This window comes from Bos taurus, chromosome 28 (assembly GCF_002263795.3).
Source record: "Bos taurus isolate L1 Dominette 01449 registration number 42190680 breed Hereford chromosome 28, ARS-UCD2.0, whole genome shotgun sequence".
Taxonomy (NCBI): domain Eukaryota; kingdom Metazoa; phylum Chordata; class Mammalia; order Artiodactyla; family Bovidae; genus Bos; species Bos taurus.
In genome coordinates, this window is record NC_037355.1 from 44,160,091 (window position 1) to 44,184,527 (window position 24,437).

The 24,437-nt window shown below is 40.8% G+C and overlaps 1 protein-coding gene across 8 annotated transcripts in view; it reads left to right on the forward strand.

Annotated features, from left to right (window-relative positions):
- The first annotated feature begins 940 nt into the window (after positions 1 to 940).
- The window catches only part of ZFAND4 (zinc finger AN1-type containing 4), a 52,031-nt gene continuing 28,534 nt past the window's right edge, over positions 941 to 24,437 (forward strand). For 4 of the 8 annotated variants that reach the window (XM_003588003.6, XM_015461080.3, XM_059882725.1 and 1 more), the window contains exons 1-2: positions 941 to 1,294; positions 6,750 to 7,050. In XM_003588003.6, coding sequence (XP_003588051.2) covers positions 6,867 to 7,050 — 184 coding nt within the window. In that variant the 5' untranslated portion in view covers positions 941 to 1,294; positions 6,750 to 6,866. Of the gene's footprint in view, positions 1,295 to 6,749; positions 7,051 to 11,307; positions 11,336 to 24,437 lie in introns of those variants that run through there. The other 4 variants (XM_059882726.1, XM_015461081.3, XM_005226637.5 and 1 more) reach the window with 4 other exon arrangements.

A 24,437-nucleotide genomic window follows, 5' to 3' on the forward strand; every position in this document is an offset into this window, starting at 1 on the left:
TAAGGATTAGTAAAAGCTTCTGTGAGAGGGAGACTACTTTTATTGTCAACTAACTAATCCAACTAGTAAAACAATAGGCCAGGATAGTAGGAAAACTGTAAGGGTTGGATTTAGAACACCTATGGGAAATGAGAAAAAGCAGCAATGGAGGCCATGTCAGGCTGAAAGGCTTGTGTTGTCCGTTATGGTGTACACTAAGCTCAACAGCTTGACAATTAGAAAACAGAAGGGGCTGGCCGGTTGGGCATACCCAACACTGCAGTTTAACAACCCGAAGTACCCACTCAATTTCAACTCCACACAATTCTCGGTAGGTTGGATGAGGAAAAAATGGGTAAGACCTACAGAACGTGTTTTCTTTCCCCCTTGCTTTCAACCAGGCATGGCAATGGCCCCACATTTCAGATAAGGTAGGCAGGACTAGAAACATTAGGGGACAGTGAAGTGCGTGGAGAAGCATCCATTCAAGGCATGGCTCCTGGGCCGCAGTGGAAGTGCACAGGTTCTTGGAAGACCATCGACTGGGACTATGGCTTCAGCAAGTCAGGCACCTCTAAGAGCGCCTTAGGTTGGTCTTGGTAAAGGTGCTGTCCACACCCTCGTCCGGCCACAGGCCAACCCTGTTGTTCCCAGAAGGCTGTGCGACTGGTCTCCTGCCGCCCGCTTTGGCCCTCGTCAGGCGGCCACTGTTAGTAATAAAGAACATCCGGGCTTCTCCTAACCGACAACCACCACCGAACGCGAAGGCAGCCTGGGCTTCCGAGCAACCGCCGGCATCCGGCGGTCAGGTCCCGCCCCCGACCCCACTGATTGGAGGGCGACGCGAGCGTTGGCGAGCGATTGGTACGCGGTGTCACAAAGGGGCGGGGTCGCGGCGGCGGCGGCGGAGCGTTGCTCGTCGGTGCCTGCAGCAGCGTCGCTCGTGGGGCGGCGCCTCCTTAAAGACCTGCGGGCGGGCGAGCGAGTGGAAGAGAGCCGGTGAGGGCGAGCGGCCGGATGGGGAGGGCGCCCAGGGTCGCGGGCCGCTGAGTCGGGCCGCGCTGTTGCCGCTGGCCTCTTGGCTGCGCCCCCTCCGCCGCCGCTGCCCCGAGACCGGCACGGTGGGCTGCTTTGGCGGAGGAGACTGTCTCCACTTTCCGCTCCCCCGCGGGCGCGACGCGGGGTGCCCGCCCCGCCGGACGGGTGCTTCCCTGCGAGTCGCCGATTCTGACGCGGAGCCTGACCTCTGCGGTCCTGATCGGGCCAGTGCGTGTGCGTAGCCGGAGTTTATCCTGGAGGAGCACGGGCTGCGCAGGTGACTCCGTCCTCTTCAAATGTCTGTACTTTGAAGGCTCGAGAAGGCTTTGGCTCCGAAGAGCTTCCCAATTCCGCTGGAAAACTGATTTCAGAGCTTAGGGTACAGATGCGTGACGTGGTGGATGTAATTCTGAAGCATATATTTAAAACTTACGGATATTTCCAGACATTAGTAAAAACAGTTCATTAAAAGTTGGTATATTTAAGGGCTGCGTAATATGCTGGATCTCTTCATGTCGGGAGAAGAGTTTAAAAGAACTGCTTTTATATGACTAATACTCTTTAGAACAGAGAGGATAAAGCTGATTTTGAGTTACTGAAATTAGTTATTCAGCACGGTCCTGCGTTACCTGTCTTTCATTTCCCTTACATCTGTGGTGATTGTATTTTAAGAACTTTTTCAGAGGACAAGAGAGAAATGTTTGCTGTCATTACTCTTAATAGCTAAGCATTTTTTAAAAATTATTGGTAAAAATTCTGGAAGTAATTTCCCCCCCCCGCTGCATTCGTCCTTTCTTCCTCCTCTAATGTTTTTTTCTTTTTTAAGCTGTCCTTGTATCCTGTTCCATCCTGTTTTTGATTCTTCATTGCCCCTCATTTTCCAGCATCTTAGGGTTCCATAGTAAGCTCAGTCTAGCATATTCAGCCACAACTTTCAGAAGGTGTCCTGATGCAGTGATTTCTACTACTGAGGAAAGGTATAATTATTTCTTAGAGGCATACATTTCAGTTTCGAATTTGATTACCAATCTTGCTTCTTTTTGGATGTTGGAAATTACTGCATGATTAGGACCTAGATTTGTGGCAGTGCCCTAGTACCAGGAATGCTCGTCTTAAGTCGCTGTTTTTTCTTTAGACCATAATTACTGTATCCATTCTCACTGTAGATGAAGGGCTTCCAAACTTGTCTTTATGTTACCTTCTCCCATCTCCCACCCCTTGTTTTATTATATTCAGGGTATTGCTGTGGAAGTCTACTGTGGTGAAAGAAATGCTTTTTATGTTTGTCTCTGAATTCTTTGGGCAGGCACTGGTCACCCATGGCTTTATTTTTCTAATGCTCAGTTTAATATTCTGACCCCTGACCTCTCTTACTAGATCTCTCACTGTGTAGATAAAAGTGCTCTTGGCTTTGAGGGTACAGACACTGATAATTCTGTAGTATGTTCTTATTTGATATAGCATGGTAAGTATGTTCTTACGAATCCACATTCTATCCAAAATCATATTTTGAATCCAAAAACAGTCATTTCAGTGAGATGGAAAAAGGGGTTAGGGGTTCATTTTATACATTCATTATTTCTACAGGCCTGTGAAGATATTAAGGAAATGAGAAACACAGCCTGAGCAATATAGCCATATATTTGGCTTTTACGTGAAAGTAACGGTCTTTTACCACTATCGCCAGCAGTAGTATTAGCACAATACTTTGTGTTATTAGGACTTCCCTGGTGGCTCAGACTGTAAAGCGTTGGCCTACGATGCGGGAGACCCGGGTTCAATCCCTGGGTCAGGAAGATACCCTGGAGAAGGAAATGGCAACCCACTCCAGTACTCTTGCTTGGAAAATCCCATGGACGGAGGATCCTGGTAGGCTATGGTCCATGGGGTCGCAAAGAGTTGGACACGACTAAGCCACTTCGCTTTCACTTTGTGTTATTATATTTATTACTCATTATTTTGATAGTATAACAGCACTTGAAGCAGCTTGCTGCCAGCAAAAGCTTTTCTTTCATCATATCTTCAGGACCTTTTGCAGTATATGCACAATGCAATTCAGGTTCCCTGGTTAGTTAATTATATTAAATATACTTCATTATATTAAATATGGGCCAGAATACTGGAGTGGGTAGCCTATCTCTTCTCCAGAGGATTTTCCCAAACCAGGGATCGAACCAGGGTCTCCTGAATTGCAGGTGGATTCTTTACCAGCTGAGCCACAAGGGAAGCCCTGTATTATAGTTTTGCTCTAAAAATCAGTTGAGAGGGTGAAAATTTATTTACTTTCTCATTCAACAACCTTTTAATGTGCACCAATATGTACAAAATACTGTTTTAGGTGATGGGGCAGTAAATCCTTCCCTTAAGTAGCAAAAAAGCCATTTTAAAAATGAAACTGATTGTAATGGGTGCACTGTATTATGGAGGTCAGAGTGTGAAGGGGAGTAACCATAAAAGGTTTTGTGGACTAGCTACTATTTGAGTTGAGTCTTGAAAGGTCATAGGTGCTTGTCAAGTGGCCAGGTGTGGGGATGGCAGTGAGGAGAGGAGAGCAGGAGCAACGATATAGAGACCAATGTATTCTGAAGCTGCAGGTGCAAATGATTATTGGAGAGAATGCCCGAGGTATTGCAGGACGGGATGAGCTATGTGTATAAATGAAGTAGGGCTTGGGAGCCTTTCTAAGGAGTCAAATTTGTAGACAGTGGGAACCCATTGTGGGGCCTTGAGCTAAGGAATAACGTGATCAGTTCTACATTTTAAAAAGATAACCGTGCTCTACATTGCATGTTATTAGCGAAATGCAAATTAAAGCAGTGAAATACCATTCCATTCAGTTCAGTTCAGTCGCTCAGTTGTGTCCGACTCTGCCACCCCATGAATTGCAGCACGCCAGGCCTCCCGTTACATGCCTGTTAGAATGGTCGGAATCCAGATCACTGACAACATCAAAAGCTCATGAGGAAGTAGAGCAGTAGGAGCTATTCATTGCTGGTGGGAAAACAGTATAGAACAGCCACTTTGGAAGACAATTTGACCGTTTCTTAAAAATTAAACATATTTACCATAAGATCTAGCAGTTATACTCATTGGTATTTACCCCAGTAAGTCGAAAACTTAACGTCCATACAAAAACCTGCACTTGGATGTTTATAGCGGCTTTATTTATAATTGACAAAACTTGGAATCAACCAAGAGGTGTCCTTCAGTAGGTGAATGGATAAATAAACTTTGGTACATTCAGGCAGCAGAAAGGTTTTCAGTGCTCTAAAGAAGTGGGCTATATCAGCCCATGGAAAAACATAGACGAAACTTAAATGCAAATCACTAAATGAAGGAAGCCAATCTGAAAAGGCTACATACTGTATGATTCCAACTGTATGACATTTAGGAAAAGGCAAAACTATGGGGATGGTGAAAAGATCAGTAGATCAGTGGTTGCCAGGGATTGAAGGGAGAGAAGGATAAAGAGGCAAAGCACAAAGGATTTTTAGGGCAGTGAAGCTGTTCTGTGTTACTATAATGATGTTACTACAATCGGTAGTTTGCAAAACCAAGAGTGAACCCTAACGTGAACTGTGGGCTTTGAGTGATGCTGCTGTGTCAATGTGTTCATTGATTGTAACAAATACACTACTCTTATGTAAGTTGTTGGTAGTGAGAGGCTGTGCGTGTGTGCGGGCAAAGAGTGTATGGAAATTCTGTTGTTCAGTTGCTAAGTCGTGTCTGACTCTGCAACCCACCGACTCCCCACTCCAGGCTGTCCTGTCCTTCACTGCCTCCTGGAGTCTGCTCAAATTCATGTCCATTGAGTCTGCAATGCTATGTAACCATCGCGTCCTCTGCCACCCATTTCTCCTTTTGCCTTCAATCTTTCCCAGCATCTGGGTCTTTTCCAGGGAGTTGGCTTTTTTCATCAGGTGGCCAAAGTTTCGGAGCTTCAGCTTCCGCAACAGTCCTTGCAATGAAAATTCAGGGTTGATTTGCTGTATTATTGACTGGTTTGAGCTCCTTAAAGTCCAAGGGACTCTCAAGAGTCTTCTCTAGCACCACAGTATGAAAGCATCAATTCTTTGGCGCTCAGCTTTCTGTATGGTCCAACCCTCACACCTGTACATGACTACTGGAAAACCCATTGCTTTAACTCTACAGACTTTTGTGGTAAAGTGATGTCTCTGCTTTTTAATGTGCTGTCTAGGTTTGTCATAACTTTCCTTCCAAGGAGCAAGCGTGTTCTAATTTCATGACTGCGGTCACTGTCTGCAGTGATGTTGGAGCCCAAGAAAATAAAATCTGTCACTATTTCCACTTTATCCCCTTCTGTTTGCCATGAAGTTATGGGACTGGATGCCATGATCTTAGTTTTTTGAATGTTGAGCTTCAAAACAGCTTTTTCACTCTCCTCTGTACTTGGAGACTGTACTTTCTAGGAACTCTATACTTTCTGTTTTATCTTGCTGTGAACCTAAAACTGCTCTGAAAATAGTTTATTTAAATGGAAAACAGATTCAGGCTTTAGGCTATCTTAGGTTCATTTCCTCATTTAGTCTGAATGCGTGGTTTCACTGCAGTGCCTTCTAAAGTCAAATATTTTAAAATTTTGTGTGATCTTTTCAAATATAATTAAGAATAAAATAATTTCTGAACTATGTGATATGATACCTTAATCCAGTTTTTATTAAACTTTCCTTTTTTTTTTTAAGAAAAGATAACTGACATTCTAGAGAATGGATCAGAATAATGAAGGGCAAGAGTCAAAGATCATAGCTAGGCTATCACAATTTCTCCATTAAGAGCTAATTATGGCCTGAACTAGGTCCTAATCAGTGAGGTTGGAGAGGGTCATGTGTTATAGAAATGTTAAGTTCTCCTGTTAGAATTGGTCACATCTGGATACCTTGAGGATTGTGAAAAAATATAAAATGATTCCTGGGTTTCTGGCTCAAGTGACTAGGTTAATGGTGGTGCTCTTTACCAGGACGGGGACTAGGACAAGGAGGAGGTTTGTGGACAAGATGCTTAGTTTTGGACGTGTGGGATTTCAGATGCCTGTGGAAATCATCTCTGTAGAATGGAGATATAGGTTATTAATTAAACCACATGTTTTAAAAAATAAGTGCTCTCTTACTCACATTGTTAATGAAAATTGCAGTGAGTTCAGTGATATATGCTTTGGCAAAAAAAAAAAAGTAAAAAATTTATCATTCATTTTTTCTTCTTGATTTTTGCACTGCCCTTGTGTTCCCATTCTGTTCGCCTAGTCTTCCAGATATTCTTTTCCCACTTGGAGGTTTTACCCATTCAGTGTGATTCAAATGTACAATGTCTATAACATTATGCTTTATGTGGGTTATAAATGTAACTTGTGTATTTCAGGAAAGGATGTGCATAACATTCAAGGTCTTGCAAATGTATACCTACATGTTGAAGTCATTGGTTTAAGTATCATTAACAAGAAGACATATAATTTGTTCAGCATGCAGTATACATAAGTAACTGCTGAGTTCTAGTAAGATAAAATGTATCAAATATATCTATTCTTAATAATCTTACATTCTAACCGGTAGAGAGTGCTTTCAAAGACAATCGTGAATAGTTGAGGAGTAGACATAGTAAGCACTAAAACGAATTCTGGGCTGTCTGGTGACTGATATAAGCCAGAGTTCAGAAAATCTCTGTGGAGGACTGAGACTTTCACATGGGCTTGTTAAAAACTCATTCTTGTTTTTTAGGTATAAAACTCAAAACATGAGCAACCATATATATAACCAGTGTTCAAAGCTGATTTGGCTAGAACTGGAATACAGTTGCCTACAGCATACTCCAGAGGAATTAGAAAAGTCCAAGTAATGGATAACAGGAAAGATCCTCCATTCTTCAATGAAGATAACGTGGGACCATTGTACTGCAGACTTCCTTTTTATGATACCATGGAGCTCTTCATTGAAACACTGACTGGAACTTGTTTTGAGCTGAGAGTTTCACCCTTTGAAGCTATCATTTCCGTGAAAGCGAAAATTCAAAGATTGGAAGGTACTATTTAAAAAACTTTTTAGAATATGAGGATTAAATTTGTTCTTCAAGACTGTGTAATACCTTTTTAGCTTTTCTTGTGGAGAAATGTCGACCATACATGGATTAGAATCGGATGATGAATCCTTATATGGCCCCTCTTCCGCCTCAGCAGTTACCATGAACTGTCTTGCTTCCATTCCTGCATTTCCCCCGCTCTTCCCTTTCTACCAGATTTTTTTGAAGCAAATCCCTGGCATTATGTTAATGTGTGAAACAATATTTTAAAATGGTTTTTCAACAGGTTATACTGATGTGCAAATTCTGCTGTAACTACCTTACGGTAATAATTTAGTGACTCTTTTTACTTTTTTACAGTGCTTTGCAAAAATTTTTTTTTTTTAATGTGGAGATTTTCTGAGGAGAGTCTTTGGTGTACATTTACATAGATTTGAAGTTTCCTCAGTATAGAGGTGGAGAAGGCAATGGCACCCCACCCACTCCAGTACTCTTGCCTGGCAAATCCCATGGATGGAGGAGCCTGGTAGGCTGCAGTCCATGGGGTCTCGAAGAGTCAGACACGACTGAGCGACTTCCCTTTCACTTTTCACTTTCATGCATTAGAGAAGGAAATGGCAACCCACTCCAGTGTTCTTGGAGAATCCCAGGGACGGGGCAGCCTGGTGGGCTGCCGTCTATGGGGTCGCACAGAGTCAGACACGACTGAAGCAACTTAGCAGCAGCAGCAGCAGCAGCAGCAGCAGCAGTATAGAGGGATAGTGAATGTTGTATAATATCTCTTTTTTGACTGGTGTATTTGTGAAAAGTGTTAAGAGTTACTTTGTGTTAAAAATTAGTCTTTTTCTTTGGCAGATTTCTGAAAGAAGTGGTTTTTTGCCATTTACAGTTGAGCAAACACTAGAAAATTGTTCCATGTAACACTAAATGGGTCTTTGCATTTTGTGCCAGCTAGAACTAGCTTATAATTTAAGGCAGAAACTAGCATTGCCCTCCAGCCCAGTTTAAGTTCAGAATTAAAGGATGAGGAGGATTGGAATTTATCCTTGTAAAGTCAAGGATATTGGTATTTGAGCTTCTGAATGATAGTTCATTTTTGACTTTGTTCTGCTTTTTTATATATATGATGTTGTAATGGTAACTTTTTAGGAGCAGGAAGATTGAAAAAAAAACAACAGCCTCTTGTGTTCTAAATAATCTCTGCATTATTTTCTAGCTTTCATGCATAATCTCCGAGCAGCTAAAGCACTCTAGAAGGAATCCTGTTTAGTTATCTTAATGTCAGAAGAGTAAATTTGGGCTTAGGGAAGATTAGGGACTCATCCAAGAGAACTGTTCACTGACAGGATTGGATAAGAGCCAAGCTGTAGGAGACATTGTCGGGATAAAAGCAGTGTACTTTGTACTTATTAGACAGTTGAACCCTAGTTTAGACATACAAAACAAATATACCTATTGAGAGATTAAATGAAGTAATGTGGAACCTCTGCTGTCTTTGCTAGGGCTGTCATAACAAAATGCCATAGAGTAGGAGGCTTAAACGACAGACATTCATTTTCTCACAGCTCCAGAAACTGCAAGTCTGAGATCAGGGCACCAGCACGCTCAGGCTCTGCTGAGGCTGTCTCCCTGACCTGCAGATAGGCTTGCTTTCAGTCCTCACACGGGCACATCTTCTTATAAGGATGCGGATCCCGCCGTAAGGGCCACACCCTCATGACCTCATCTAAACCTGATAATCTCCCAGAGGTCCCATCTCCGAATGCCGTCCGTCTGGGGGCTTAGGCTTCGAGATGTAAACTTGGGGGATGCAGCTCAGCTCGCAGCACTTAGAGCAGTGGCCGTGCTCCGTGTGCTCAGCCACGCCCCCTCTGCCACCCCGTGGACTGCAGCCCGCCAGTCTCCTCTGGCCATGGGAGTTCCCAGGCAAGAATACTGGAATGGGTTGCCATTTCCTTCTCCATGGAATATTCCCGACCCAGGGATCGAACCTGAGTCTCTTGTGTCTTCTGCATTGGCAAGCAGATTCTTTAGCACTGCGCCGCCGGGGAGGAGAGACAGTCCTTATTACAGAAAACGCCGCTGTGCTCCTCACTTAGGCTGGAAGTGCCTGCAAACCAGGGTTAGCATGCTTAGCCGTCAGAGAAGCAGCGTAGAAGACAAACTCATACCTGAGACTCACCCACCTGTGAACAGTTCACTCAGGTACCTGGAGACGTAGGATCAACTCTCTCTGCCAGGGGAAGGAAAGGTGGGAGGCACCGCTGGTGGTCAGTAGACCTTAATTGCTGTTCCCATTCCCCACCCTGTAGCCCTCACCCCTTCTTTCCTTCCTGTTCTTTAAGCTTTGGTAACTCCTTGCAGCATGTGGGCAGGGACAGTCACTCTTCTTCAGGAGGCTTCGAGAGGGATTCCTTCATGTAAAATGCATTCTAATCCTTTAGTAGGGGATCTTTCTATCCTGCCCTGGACAACATTTGAGAGTAACATTTTGGACCAGTCTCCCAAGAGAGAGGAGTATGGCACAGGGCAGAGGCGACACCGCTCGGCCTAGTTATTCAGGAAATGGTTGTCTGCCGCATTGCTCTTCCTGTTGGGCAGCTGTGGGAAGCTGGGAACTAGAGCATCATAGAAGAGAAGAGGGTAGATGGACAGCACTGCAGAGAAAGGTTGAAGAAGTGTGCTGGATAGACGTGATGAGGCTTAATGAGGAAGGAGCAGTACCTACAAGGGAATCTAAATGGGCCTCGATGGGCCAGGAGCACTGAAGCCACGCTGCCTGATTCCAGATTTCCAGCTGAGTAAATTAGCCTCTCTTTACCTCAGTTGTGCTAATTAAAAGTGGGAATAATAATAATAGCTATTTCAAGGAGCTGTTCTCAGGCTCGAATGAACTGAGTGAAAAGCGCTCAGCAGAGCATCTGTGCTCTGTTAGTCTGTGGAGATAGTGCGATCCGCGCTGACCAATATAAATGCTGTGCCCTTGGGAGGAGATGCGCTTTAGTTCTGAGTTTCCGGAGAAGGGAAATTGTTTGGAGCTTATCATTACGTAGAGCAGTGATCTGTAGAGAAGAGTACGTAGTACTCAGAGGATAGGAATTGGAAAGAAAACATGTGCCAAGAAAGGTAAGAAATTATTGTCACCTGGCTCTTCATTGCCACGGCAGTGGATTCCCTGGCTTGCCATCAAGTCATTGGCATTACTGCTTCCTAACAGAGATTTCTGTTCATGGGTTAGGATTGTTGTCCTGGACAGTTTTTTGAGTAGATGGGACCATGGTAATAGTTCTGACCAGCGAGCTATGAATGGAAGTCTCCATCAGCCTGAGTCTCTGAGTGGCTCTAGTGAGCAGAGCCCTCATCATGACATGCAGTAGACATGTGACTTATGCAGAAAATAAGTTAAATGTCACTTAAACCACTGACATTTTAGGCATGGTCTGGGATAAGTTCAATTTAACCTACTTTATTTTGCCTCATACAGTATCAAGTAGGCATCCTTTTTTTTTTTTTTTACTTTATAGTTATCCAAATACCACCCACGGAGCTAGTCTAGCCTCTCCTCACTAATTTAATGCCTGTCTCTCTTCCATTTTTGTGTGTAGACGCAACTGTCAGTCGCCTGATGGGTCTCCCTGTGCCAGTATTGCACTGTCTCTCTGTGAGGCTTCAGGCTCCTCTAGTTTCCTTGTTTTGGCCTCCTCTGTTCTCTTTGGGTTGCCCTGAGAACTCCTCCGTAGAAAGAATCTGCGTGCTGTAGCCCTTTCTGTTGTAGCCTACTGTTTTACACTAGGGTCCTGCTAGTGTGGTGGTAAGGTACTGGGGAGGGGAGACTGTCTGCTGTCTAATGATTAAATCTCAGTCTTTCAGTGGGCCCGTGTCTCTGGGGCAGAGTGTTTCTTAGCTTCTTACCTTTCCCCACCATACAATCACTTAGGTGAAAAAGCAAGAACAGAGGAGTCTGGAATCACCGAAATATCCTTGCACCAGGTGGGATCAGCCCCTAATAAAGTGAGTTGGCCTCCATTATGGAGAATACTCTGGAATTTTTCATAATGTTTATGTCCCCCTCCCTCTGCCTGAGCTGTAGGGGAATCTTTCTTGACTTCTGAGTAAGAACCTCATGGAGTTTCTAGAGATAAAACTCTCAAAAGTGTTACAGCTCCACTATGACTATGACTTCAGGGATTCCTCAGTCCCATGTTAGCCATACTCAGCCTCTACCAGATCCTGAAACTACCATTTACATTTTCCTTCCAGCTTACGTCACTGGAGGCTTCTGCTTCAGGTGAGCAGATCTTGGCTGTAACTCTTTGGGTTTTCCTATCTGTAGGTTTGGGCGTGGTGGTTTGCCATCCTGCCTCATATTTCTGGTGGCTCCAAGAAAAGTTGTTTGTTGAATTTCAGTTTGTTCAGCCTTTTTCTTATTGTAAGGGTGGGAGTGGCAGCTCACATGCCCTGTACATGTTTTACATAAAACTGGAAGTCTAAACTTTCTTCTAAATGTAACCATTTATGATTTAAAATTTCCTTCCAAGAACTGTGTTAGCCAAATCCTACAAGTTTTCATAAGTGGAATTTTGTTGACATTAAATTCTCAGAGTTTGTTTTGCCAGAAATACTTATTTTTTACTATTTAAAAATTGTGTTAGGGGCTCTGTAGCCACAGTTATATATAGGATTGGATACATTTAATCACTTAAAAAAATAATTTATTTATTTTAATTATAGGCTAATTACTTTACAGTACTGTGGTGGTTTTTGCCATACATCACGTGAATCAGCCATGGGTATACATGTGTCCCACCATCCTGAACCCCCCTCCCCTCTTCATCCCCACCCCACCCCTCAGAGTTGTCCCAGAGCACCAGCTTTGAATGCCCTGCTTCATGCATCGAATTTGCACTGGCCTTCTATTTCACGTGTGATAATACACGTGTTTCAATGCTGTGCTCTCATACAGTCCCCCCTCTCCCTCTCCCACAGAGTCCAAAAGTCTGTTTTTACATCTGTGTCTCTTTTGCTATCTTGCATATAGATTCGTCATTACCAATTTTTTAAAATTCCATATGTGTGTGTCAATATACTGTATTGGTGTTTTTCTTTCTGACTTACTTCACTCTGTATAATAGGCTCCAGTTTCATCCACCTCATTAGAACTGATTCAAATGCATTATTTTTAATGGCTGAGTTAATATTCCATTGTGTATATGTACCACAGCTTTCTTATCCATTCGTCTGCTGATGGACATCTAGGTTGCTTCCATGTCCTGGCTATTACAAACAGTGCTGCGATGAACACTGGGGTACACGTGTCTCTTTCAATTCTGGTTTCCTCAGTGTGTATGCCCAGCAGTGGGATTGCTGGATCATAAGGCAGTTCTATGTCCAGTTTTGTAAGGAATCTCCACACTGTTCTCCATAGTGGCTGTACTAGTTTGCATTCCCACCAACAGTGTAAGAGGGTTCCCTTTTCTCCACACCCTCTCCAGCATTTATTGTTTGTAGACTTTTTGATGGCAGCCATTCTGACCTGCATGAGATGGTACCTCATAGTGGTTTTGATTTGCATTTCTCTGATAATGAGTGATGTTGAGCATCTTTTCATGTGTGTGTTAGCCATCTGTATGTCTTCTTTGGAGAAATGTCTGTTTAGTTCTTTGGTCCATATTTAGATTGGGTTGTTTATTTTTCTGTTATTGAGCTGCATGAGTTGCTTGTGTATGATTTGATCACTTTTTGTAGTTTATACTCACTCCCAATATTCTGACCAATAATATAACATGTTTTCATTTGTCTCCAAGATCTAGCAAACTCTTTTACTCCACTTTTTACTGAATATGTAAATATAATTTTATATATGATACAATTTTGCATTTTGTAAAATTCACTATTTTATATTCGTTTTCTAGGGCTGCCATAAAAAGGTACCACAAACCAAGTGGCTTAAAGAAATTGTCTCATATTTTCAGAGGCTTAAAGTCCAAGATGAGGGTGTTGGTATTATTAGTTCCTTCTGAGGGCTCTGAGGGAAAATCCAGAACACGCCTTTTGCCTAGCACCTGGTGGTTTTCTGGTAGTCTTTTTTGTTCCGTAACTTGTAGAAGCATCACCCGTCTCTTTACATCTCCCTGTATATGTCTGTGTCTATCTCCAGATTTCCCCTTTTTATAATGACACCAATCATACTGAATTAGGGCCCTTCCCTAATGACTTCATCTTAACTTGATTAATTTGTGAAGACTCTCTAAAAGTCAGGTCAGATGCTGAGGTTCTGAGCGTTAGGACTTAAGCATATGAACTCCTGGGGGACACAGTTCATCCCATAACTAGTCTGTGTTCGTAGTTCTGTCAGTGTTGACAGACGTTACTGTCACGTAACTCCCACCATGATCCAGGTACAGAATGGTTCCATCACCCACCAAAATTCTTTGTGCCTTTGTGGTCAACTTGCCTTCAGACCTGGTACCTGGCATCTACTGATGTGTTTTTGTCCTCATAATTTTACCTTTTCCGAAATTTCGTATAACTGTATACAATAGTATGTAACCTTTTGAGTCAGCTTTCTTTTGCTTATACATGATACACATGCATTTGAGATTTATTCATATTGTTCTGCATATCAGTAGTTCATTCTTTTATGGCTGAATAGTATTCCATTGTATGGATATCCTACACTTATTCATTCCTAAGTTGAGGGACCTTTCACTTGCTGGTGATGTTGAATAAAGCCATTTTTAAGTTTCATGACAGTTTTTTTATGGGTGCATAAGTTTCCAAGCCAGGCTTCAGCAATATGTGAACTGTGAACTTCCTGATGTTCAAGCTGGTTTTAGAAAAGGCAGAGGAACCAGAGATCAAATTGCCAACATCCGCTGGATCATGGAAAAAGCAAGAGAGTTCCAGAAGAACATCTATTTCTGCTTTATTGACTATGCCAAAGCCTTTGACTGTGTGGATCACAATAAACTGGAAAATTCTGAAAGAGATGGGAATACCAGATCACCTGATCTGCCTCTTGAGAAATCTGTATGCAGGTCAGGAAGCAACAGTTAGAACTGGAGGAACAGTTAGGACATGGAACAACAGACTGGTTCCAAATAGGAAAAGGAGTACATCAAGGTTGTATATTGTCACCCTGTTTATTTAACTTCTATGCAGAGTACATCATGAGAAACGCTGGACTGGAAGAAACACAAGCTGGAATCAAGATTGCCGGGAGAAATATCAATAACCTCAGATATGCAGATGACACCACCCTTATGGCAGAAAGTGAAGAGGAACTCAAAAGCCTCTTGATGAAAGTGAAAGTGGAGAGTGAAAAAGTTGGCTTAAAGCTCAACATTCAGAAAACGAAGATCATGGCATCCGGTACCATCACTTCGTGGGAAATAGATGGAAACAGGGGAAACAGTGTCAGATGTTATTTCTGGGGGCTCCAAAATCACTGCAGATAGTGACTGCAGCCATGAAATTAAAAGACGGTTACTCCTTGGAAGGAAAGTTATGACCAACCTAGGTAGCATATTGAAAAGCAGAGACATTACTTTGCCAACAAAAGTCCGTCTAGTCAAGGCTATGGTTTTTCCAGTGGTCATGTATGGATGTGAGAGTTGGACTATAAAGAAAGCTGAGCACCAAAGAATCGATGCTTTGAACTGTGGTGTTGGAGAAGACTCTTGAGAGTCCCTTGGACTGCAAGGAGATCCAACCAGTCCATCCCAAAGGAAATCAGTCCTGAATATTCATTGGAAGGACTGATGCTGAAGCTGAAACTCGAGTACTTTGGCCACGTCATGCGAAGAGTTGACTCATTGGAAAAGACTCTGATGCTGGGAGGGATTGGGGGCAGGAGGAGAAGGGGACGACAGAGGATGAGATGGCTGGATGGCATCACTGACTCGATGAACTTGAGTTTGAGTGAACTCCAGGAGTTGGTGATGGACAGGGAGGCGTGGCATGCTGCAATTCATGGGGTCGCAAAGAGTCGGACATGACTGAGCGACTGAACTGAACTGAAGTTTTCATTTCACCTGGGTCAGTATTTTGGAGTAGAATTGCTGAGTTGTGTTGTAAGTGGTTTTTTAACTTAATATGAAACTGCCAGACTTTTCCAGAGTGGCTGTACCATTTTGTATTCCTGTGAGTAGTGTCTAAAATTTCTTGTTGCTCTGTATCATCAGAACATGGTATTGTCTGGGTGTTTTTGTTTCTTTTTTGCCATTTTAATAGATCCTGGTTATATCTCATTGTGGTTTTAATTTGCGTCTCCCTAACTAATGATTTTGAGCATATTTCTATTTTCCTGTTGATTACATCTTCTTTGGTAAAGTTTCTAGTCAATCTTTGCCCATTTTTAAAAATTAAGTTTTCTTATTATTGTGTTTTTAAAGTCCTAGTGCTTTTAAATTTTTCATATGTTTCCTTGTGTCTTCTTTGACCCCTGAAGTTTTGGAGGTACACTTTTATTTCCATACTTATGGGAATTAAAAAGTTTCATTTTATTATTAATTATGAATCTAATTGCAGGTGGTCAGTAAACAGAATATTTATGGTAAGCATGGTATTTATGTGTACAATTGTCTTTGAATCTTATAGTAACCTGGGGCTCTATAAAAATTCATCTGTGGTATAGAAGAAACAGGAAGAAAAAATCTGATGAGGTAGATTATTGACATTGCGAGTTCAGGTGTATCTAAGCAGAGTGGGAGGTTGGCTCTGATGTAAATCTTTGTTCTCTAAACCGCACAACCACTGTGTTTTTTTTTTTTTTTTTTCCCACCTGCTTTCTGGAATTGCAAGATGCTCTAGGATCATCTTGTGTATTTTTTGCCCTATCTTAGAACTAGCCATTTCTTAAAGAAGCTCTGGTTCCTTTTTTTGGAGTATGGTATTAAAAACCAAGATGTGGGCATGACAATTGATTTTTCAGCAACAATAATAGGAACCAGAAGACAGTGGAATATTATCTGCACAGTGCTGAGAGAAATAACAGTTTCTACTTAGAACTGAATTTAACTTCCAAGGGTGAAGACAAAATAAAGACATTTCCAAACAAAAACAAAGCTTGAATTTCCTAACAACAAATTCTTGCCAAAGGGACTTCTGAAGGATATATTTTAGAATGCAAATGATCCCTAAAGGAAGTTGATGATGCAAGATGGAATGGCATATTTTTGGGAAAATCTAAATAAACATTTACTTAAAAAAGCAGTATATGAAGGTTTGAAAAAATGGAATTAAAATCCTAGTAACTGGCATGCAAATCAAGGTGGAATTGTTCGTATCGGAAGTCATAAGGCTCTCAGCGTTGTTCATGAGGAGGATAAAGATGTGATTAGCTTTTAGACTTTATTTTGTTAAATATGATCATTTAAATTTCTAAATTCATCACTTGAGATTAGAAATAGAATTAATTTCAAAATGACAGAAGTGCCTCACCTTTTCTCATCATTCAGAATTAATACATAAAGGAGGCAAGAGATAAAGCAGAGCAATTAGAATGCACAAAATAAGGTAGTAAAAATGAATAGAAATATGTCAGTAATCCCCCTAAGGTAAAATGGATACAACTTTCTAATTGAAAAGCCATTAGCAGACTGGTTTTTTTAAAAAATCATATGAAATGCTGTTTGCCAGAGACCTAATCTAAAATAAAAGGTTCTCAAAATGTTGAAACCAGAATTGAAAAAGATATATCAGGAAAATACTAACCTGAAGAAAGCTGGTGTGTCTGTATTAGTAAAGTTGTTTTGTAAAATACATTTCAAAGTTAAACATGTGAACAAGTCTTGTGGAGGGATATTCCTGGTAGTCTTGTTGATAATGTCAGAAATCTAGCAACAAGTTGAGTGACTATGCTGGAATGCATAAGTTGTGGTATATGTAAATATTGTGTCATATGGTGGGATCAAATTCTGTGAATTGACAACAAGGTAGCTTTGTACACGTGTAGCTTTGTACACGGCATGGATAAATTCAGAACAATGGTGAACTAAAAAAACAAGACAGATGAACACAGTATGATTCTACTTATATAAAGGTCAGAAAGGGGTTAAGAAAACACTATCACTGGAAGCAAAGCATTGACAAGAAGCAGAGGAATAATCGTACCACGTTCAGAACAGCGATTTCCCCTGGGTGGAGTGAGGAGGACGCAGTTGCGGAGAAGCAGGAATATTTTTTTCCTTTATATCCTTCACTGGGTATAGTCAATCTTTTTTAAGTCATTCTAGTAGGTATGTAGTGATATCTCATTGTGGTTTTAATTTGCATTTCCTTAATGATTAGTGATATTGAGCATCTTCATGAACTTATTTGCCATCCTTATATATTCTTTGTTAAAGTGTCTATTCATTTCTTTTACCCATTAAAAAATGGTCGAGTTTTAAGTGTTCTTTATTCCAAATACAAGTTTTTAATCAGATACACATTTTGCTGAGATTTTTCTCCCAGACTGTGGCTTATCTCTATTCTCTTAACAGTATCTTTTGAAAAGCAAAAATGTTAATTTTGCTGAAGTCCAATTTATGGATATGAAAATGGATATCATATCTAAGAATATGTCAGTCTGAGATCACAAACAATTTCTTCTGTATTTTCCTGTAAAGGTTTACTTGCGTTGATTTTTTGTTGTTTTTGCCGCACCCCAGCAGGCAGGGCTAGTTTCCCAATCAGAGATCAGACCTGTGCTCCCAGCATTGACAGCAGAGTCTCAACCACTGGACTGCCGGGGAAGTCCCAATTACATTGATTATTAAAATATTAAACTAGCATTTCTAGAATTCCCTTTACTTGATCATATTGTATATCTTTTTAATATATTGTTGTTTGTTAAGACTGTGTCAGGATATTTGTATATTTTTTTCATGAAGAATATTGATTTTATTTTATAATGTATTTGGTTTTGGTAGGGAAGTAGTGTCTTCATTGAATGAATTGGGGCTATTCTTTCCTTTGCAGTTTTTAGATAGAGCATAATTGGTGTTGTAGCTTCAAATGTGAAGCTATCTCTAATAAATATAGGGCTATTCAGATTATCTTTTTCTTCTTGAGTGAGTTTGGGTAGCTTGCGTCTTTAAAGGATTTTGTTGATCTGTTAAATTTTATTGGCATAGAGTTCATAATATTCCCTTATTCTTTCAATGTCTGTGTAGTCTGTAATGATGTTATTACCCTTTTCATTCCTAATACTGGTAATTTGCATATTATTTAACAAATTAGCCTTTATTAATTTTAGTGAATTTCTTAAAGAATCAGATTTTGTTTTGATTTTTTCCTCCTGTTTTTCTTTTTTCTATTTCATTGAATTCTGTTTTGATTTTTATTAATGTTTTGGCTTACTTTGGATTTAATTTACTCTTTTTATAATTTCTTGAGACCAAGGTTATTGATATGATTCATTTCTTCTTACGAAATATTGCTATTTAGTGCTTTGTTTCCTCCTAAGTACTACTGTCTTCTTGGTATTTCATATATTTTGATAACGTTGTGTTTTCATTTTCATTTGGTTCAAATTATTTTCTAATTTTCCTTTTGATACCTTTTTTGATCCATGGGTTATCTTGAAATATGTTGCTTAGTTTCTAAAAATTTGGAGAATTTCTAGAAATTTTTCTTACATTGGGTTATAATTTAATTCTGCGTAATTTTGATTCTTTTAAAATTTAGGAGCTTGTTCTGTGGTCCGCAATTCTGTCTATCTTGGTGAATGTTACCTGTGCACTTGGGAAGAGTCTGCATCCTGCTATTGATGTGTGCAGTGTTCTACAGATGTCAGTTAGATCAGTTTCTGTGGTAGTGTTGTATATGTTCTGTGTGTTTACTTATTCTGTCAACTCTGGGGAGAGGAGTATTGAAATCTCCAGCTAGAATTGTGGATTTATCTTTTTCTCCTTCCAGTGCTGTCAACCTCTGATTCATGTGTTTTGAAGCTCTGTAATCGAGTGCATACATTTTTCAGATTGTATGTCCTCTTGAGTTTATTGACCTCTTCATTATTGTGAGATTAAATTCTTTATCCTTGGTGATAATTTTTACCCTAAAATCCACCATATCTGATGTTAATATCATCAGTTCAGAATTTTTTGATTAGTAGTCAGCATAAAATATGTTTTTCTGTCCTTTTAATCTATTTATGTCTTTATATTTAAGATGTCTGTTTCTTGCAAGCATCATATAATTGAGTTTTGTTTTTATTTCTAGTTAATCCAATCTGTTTGCCTTTTACCTTTCAGCTTAATTTAGACCACTTCATGTATGACGACTGTAGTTGTGATTAGGTTTTAGTTCGTCACTTTATTGTCTTCTGTTTGTTCCATTTGTTCTTTATTCCCTTTTCCCTCTTTCCACATTTGTTTTGAATAAATTGAGTATTTGTTATCATTCTATTTTGTTCTCCTTTGTTGGCTTATCAATTATAACTCTTTGCCCTAATATTTTAGCTATTGGCTTTGGTGGTCTGTAATACACATCTTTACTTATTTTCTGTCTTCAAGTGATATACCATTTCACGTATCTTACAAGAACCTCACAATCGGTTGCTTTCATTTCTCCCCTGATGGCCTTTATGCTTTTACTGTCAGGCATTTTCTCTTACGCGTGTTGTAAACTCCACAGTACACTGTTTCCTTTTGGCCTGCACCGTCTCTCGTCTTTTCGCCTGCACTGTCCACTGTCTTTTCTGAGTTCTGTCGGCAATCATTTTATCTCCTCTTCCTTTTTGGACATTTTCTGTCCTTAATTTCTGAATTCCTGATTCAGAGTACTGAATATTTCAGATGCTTTAGTATGTTTAGGGTGTGGCCTTACAGTTTTCCTTCACGGTTACTGTTCTGGGTAAAGTTTACCCTGGTTGTTAGGTGCAGAATTTCATTGTTTAGATTTTACTATTAACTCTCTGTGGATTTGTTACTTTCTCTCCTGTTGATTTTGTGATATTCAGGTATTCTACAGATCCTGTCTACTGGTGCTCCGCCAGTTAACAACGTCCAGACATTTACATGGGCGTTTTACGTCTGTTTTGTGGTGACGGTGGGGAGAGATGAGTGTCTCCACTTCTGTGGTTATCTTTTTACTTGCAGGACTCTAAGTTTTTACCCAGTGTTTCTTTTCCCCCAGAAACTGAAATTACTAATGGATGCTCTTCCTTTTTTGCTTTTTGCCTCCTATAGAAGTTCCCTCAAATTGTTCGTCCTTAAAAGTCCTTTACTTGTAGGCAGTTTTCTGGTGTGAGTCCTTTTTGTAGACTTTTCAGACTTAAAATGCCTTCTTCTTCCTTGTGATGGTTTTGTATTGAACTTGTATACCGCCATTAGCATTAACTTTTCCAGTTTTTCTTGATCAGCCTTGCAGGAGCAGGAGCATAAGACTTCCCCCTCTGGGACAGAGAGATTGCCCCTTTTTATTTCCAGTCATTTTGAAGTTTAGACATTCTCAGTCTTCAAATTATGAGGGCTGAGGGCATAGTTTCTGTGTGGATTCACTTCCCTTCTTTTTGTTCTGTACTATTTTGGGAGAAAATATTGAAAGAGGGAAGCGATAGCCCACCACTGTCTTTAATTATCCATAAGTGGTATTGATTCTGGGTTTATTTTATAAATGTAGATATGAACATGTTCTCAAACATACAAATATCTGTGTGAAAATTCTAAAAAAGACACAAGAAACATGTTTGAGTCATTATTATGGTTAGGTGAGGTTGTAAGTGTGGGGACCCTCCCCACCTTAATGGGAATAGTGCGCTTTTTAGAAGAGATAACCTGGGAATTCTTTTTTTCTGGGTGTGCTCATAAAGAAGAAAACGTGAGCTCACAGAAAAATGTCAGCCACCTATAAGCTAAGAGAAGTGGTTTCAGAATGAAACTTATGCTTTGATCTTGGGTTTCCCAGCCTTGAGAATTGTGAAAAAATAAATTTCTGTTGTTTAAACCACCCAGTCTGTTGTATTTTGTTACAGCAGTCTACGTAGGCCAAGACACACATGTATAGACGCACACACACTCACAGATACGTGTACACGTGTGTATTATTACAGATTTTTTTGTAACAGTAAAAAATTTGGATGTGTGAAAATATATCTTAGCAGAGGACTGGGTAAATAAAACTTATGACCGAAACACACACTGGAATATCGTCTAGTCACTGTGCACAGGGCGTATTTTCATTTATCGATACGAAAGATGTATGCAGTATTTAAGTGAAAACTTTATAAAACAGCTCAAAGTATGTTCCAGTTTTATTAAAAGGAATAAGTTTTTAAAGGAAATATACCCCAAATATTGAATATAGATTTTATTGGACTTAGGACTGCATGTAGTTTTAATTTTCTTTTGAATATTTCTGTGTTGTCTTTTTAATAAGTTGTTTTATCATAAACAAATACTTGAATTTGTAAAAAGTCCTAAAAACACTGACGGAAAAATCATATATATGGAATCTGTCTTTTGGGAAGACATGTTTGTTTAATAGGAATTAATTTTTCTGAATGTAGTTAAGAGTTGAGGCTTAAAGGCAAAGGGCCACCTTTAAAGAGGGATGCCATATTTCTCTTTGCTAAATCTGACAACCCTATATTAAAGAAATATGATTTACTTTGTATATTTGAGATTCTAAAAGTGTTCATAGTAGAAAGAACCCAAATATTTTTCAGTGTGCACATGAGGAGGTTAAGGGTCACAGAGGTTGATGACTTCCTCAAGGTCATCCAGCAACTCAGGTGGCTGTCAGGAACACAACTCAAGTCTTGCACAATTCTTGCCACCCTGTCTTGCGTGTCAACCTTCTGTATTTTTAGCTTGCTAACTGATAGCTAGATTCTGTTAATAGTGATTATAGGAGTTAATCTAAGCAGTGTTGTTACTTTGTCTTTAATCCTGTTTTAAAGTTTTTTTTCTTTAACTCAATAATGCTATACAATGTTGGTTAAATAAACAATGGTCTTACCTACCCATGGGCTTCCCTGATAGCTCAGTTGGTAAAGAATCCGGCTGCAATGCAGGAGACCCCGGTTTGATTCCTGTGTCAGGAAGATCTGCTGGAGAAGGGATAGGATACTCACTCCAGTATTCCCGGGCTTTCCTTGTGGCTCAGCTGGTAAAGAATCTGCGTGCAATGTGGGAAATCTCGGTTCGATCCCTGAGTTGGGAAGATCCCCTGGAGAAGGGAATGGCTACCCACTCCAGTATTCTTGCCTGGAGAATTCCTTGGGGTCACAGAGGCGGACACGACTGAGCGACTTTCACCTCACCTCACCTCACCACCTACCCGTATTGCTTTTATCTAGCTATGCTGGCAAAATCCTGTAATTTAGGTTGAAAAGATGACCACAGCATATTAAACACGTTTTTAAAAAATATTTCTTTATTTATTTTTGGCTGTGCTGGGTCTGTGTTGCTGCTTGAGCTCTGCTCTAGTCGTGCTGAGTGGGGCCACTCTCCGGTCGTGGCCCATGGGCTTCTCATTGCAGTGGCTTCTGTTGTGGCCCGTGGGCTCTGGGGCCTGTGGGCTCAGGAGTTGCAGTTCCTGGGCTCTAGAGTGCAGACTCAATAGTTACGGTGTCCTGGCTCAGCTACCCGCGGCATGTGGGATCTTTCCGGACGGGGGATCAAACCTGCCTTGTTTCCTGCATTGGCAGGCAGACTCTTTACCACTGAGCCACCAGGGAAGCACTAAGTTTTTTAAAATATTAAAGTACTTTTAACATGAAATAATTTCTAGCTTAAAAGCCTTTCCTCAGTGGCATTCTTTCTTGCTGCTACTACTGCTAAGTCACTTCAGTCGTGTCCAACTCTGTGTGACCCCATAGACGTCAGCCCACCAGGCTCTCCTACCCCTGGGATTCTCCAGGCAAGGACACTGGAGTGGGTTGCCATTTCCTTCTCCAATGCATGAAAGTGAAAAAGTGAAAGTGAAGTCGCTCAGTCGTGTCCGACTCTTAGCGAACCCTTGGACTGTAGCCTACCACGCTCCTCCATCCATGGGATTTTCCAGGCAAGCAAAAAAGTGAACTGTTCCCAGTTGGGAGATACATGTATATTCACCTCCTGAGCCCATGGGCTGTATTTCATGATCTTTTGGAACATTTAAAGAATGTTTAGTAGCCGTTCAGGACTTCACTTTCACTTTTTACTTTCATGCATTGGAGAAGGAAATGGCAACCCACTCCAGTGTTCTTGCCTGGAGAATCCCAGGGACGGGGGAGCCTGGTGGGCTGCCATCTATGGGGTTGCACAGAGTCGGACATGACTGACGTGACTTAGCAGCAGCAGCAGCAGCAGGTCTACTAACAGGCAATACTACTTAAACATACACCCAAACAGCTACTTTTGCTTTGTGGAGACTGGCTTATCTTCAGACTGATCAGCATAAAGGTTGACTGCGGTCTCTGGAGTTAGCCTGTTGGGGCTTACATCTCTAATCCACACTCTCCAGGTGTCACTTAGTCTCTCAGTGCTTCAGTTTTAGCATTTGTGAAATATATATCGTAGTGTTGCCTGCTTCACAAGATTATTATTGTTGCAGTTAGATTATGATAATACAGGTCAAGCATTTATAACAGTGCCTAGCTTATAATAATAAAAACTAACACATATTGCACTTACTGCTATCATTCTAGTCAACTTTTTTTGTAGCATCATAAGCAAAAGTAACTTGAGAAGGCAGTATGTAAAGTATTTGGAAAAGATATTCATCAACATATCAACCATTAAATATTCTCTTGAGTATAATGCTCACTCTGGCTAGTATAGTCTTCAGGGATTCAAACGTACAGTTTGCAGAAAAAGAAGTTTATGCTGAAGTATGGAATCTGGGCTTCCCAGGTGCTGCAGTGGTAAAGAATCCAGCTGCCAGTGCTGGAGATGCAAGAGATGCCGGTTGGATCCCTGGGTCGGGAAGACCCCCTGGAGTAGGAAATGGCAACTCACTCCAGTATTCTTGCCTGGAAAGTACAATGGACAGAGAAGCCTGGTGGGCTCCAGCCCACGGGTCCCAGAGGGTTGGGCACAACTGAGCGCATGCACACACACACTCACACGTGGGTTCTGCCTTAACACTTTTTCAGCATCACGGAGGTGTGAAGACACTGTCTTGTAGACCATAATTTTCAGCATTGAAAATTGCCCATTGTGTGCATACTTAGTTGCTCAGTCATGTCCAACTCTTCTCAAGTATTCTTGTCCAGGCAAGAATACTGGAGTGGGTAGTCATTCCTTCTCCACGGTATCTTCACGACTCAGGGATCGAACCCAGGTCTCTTGCGTTGCAGTTGTATTGTTTACCATCTGAGCCACCAAGTAAGCCTGAAAATAGTCCATAATACACTTTTTTTTCAAGATTAAATTATTCTTTACTTAGTGTTCAGACTCGGAGAAGGCAATGGCGCCCCACTC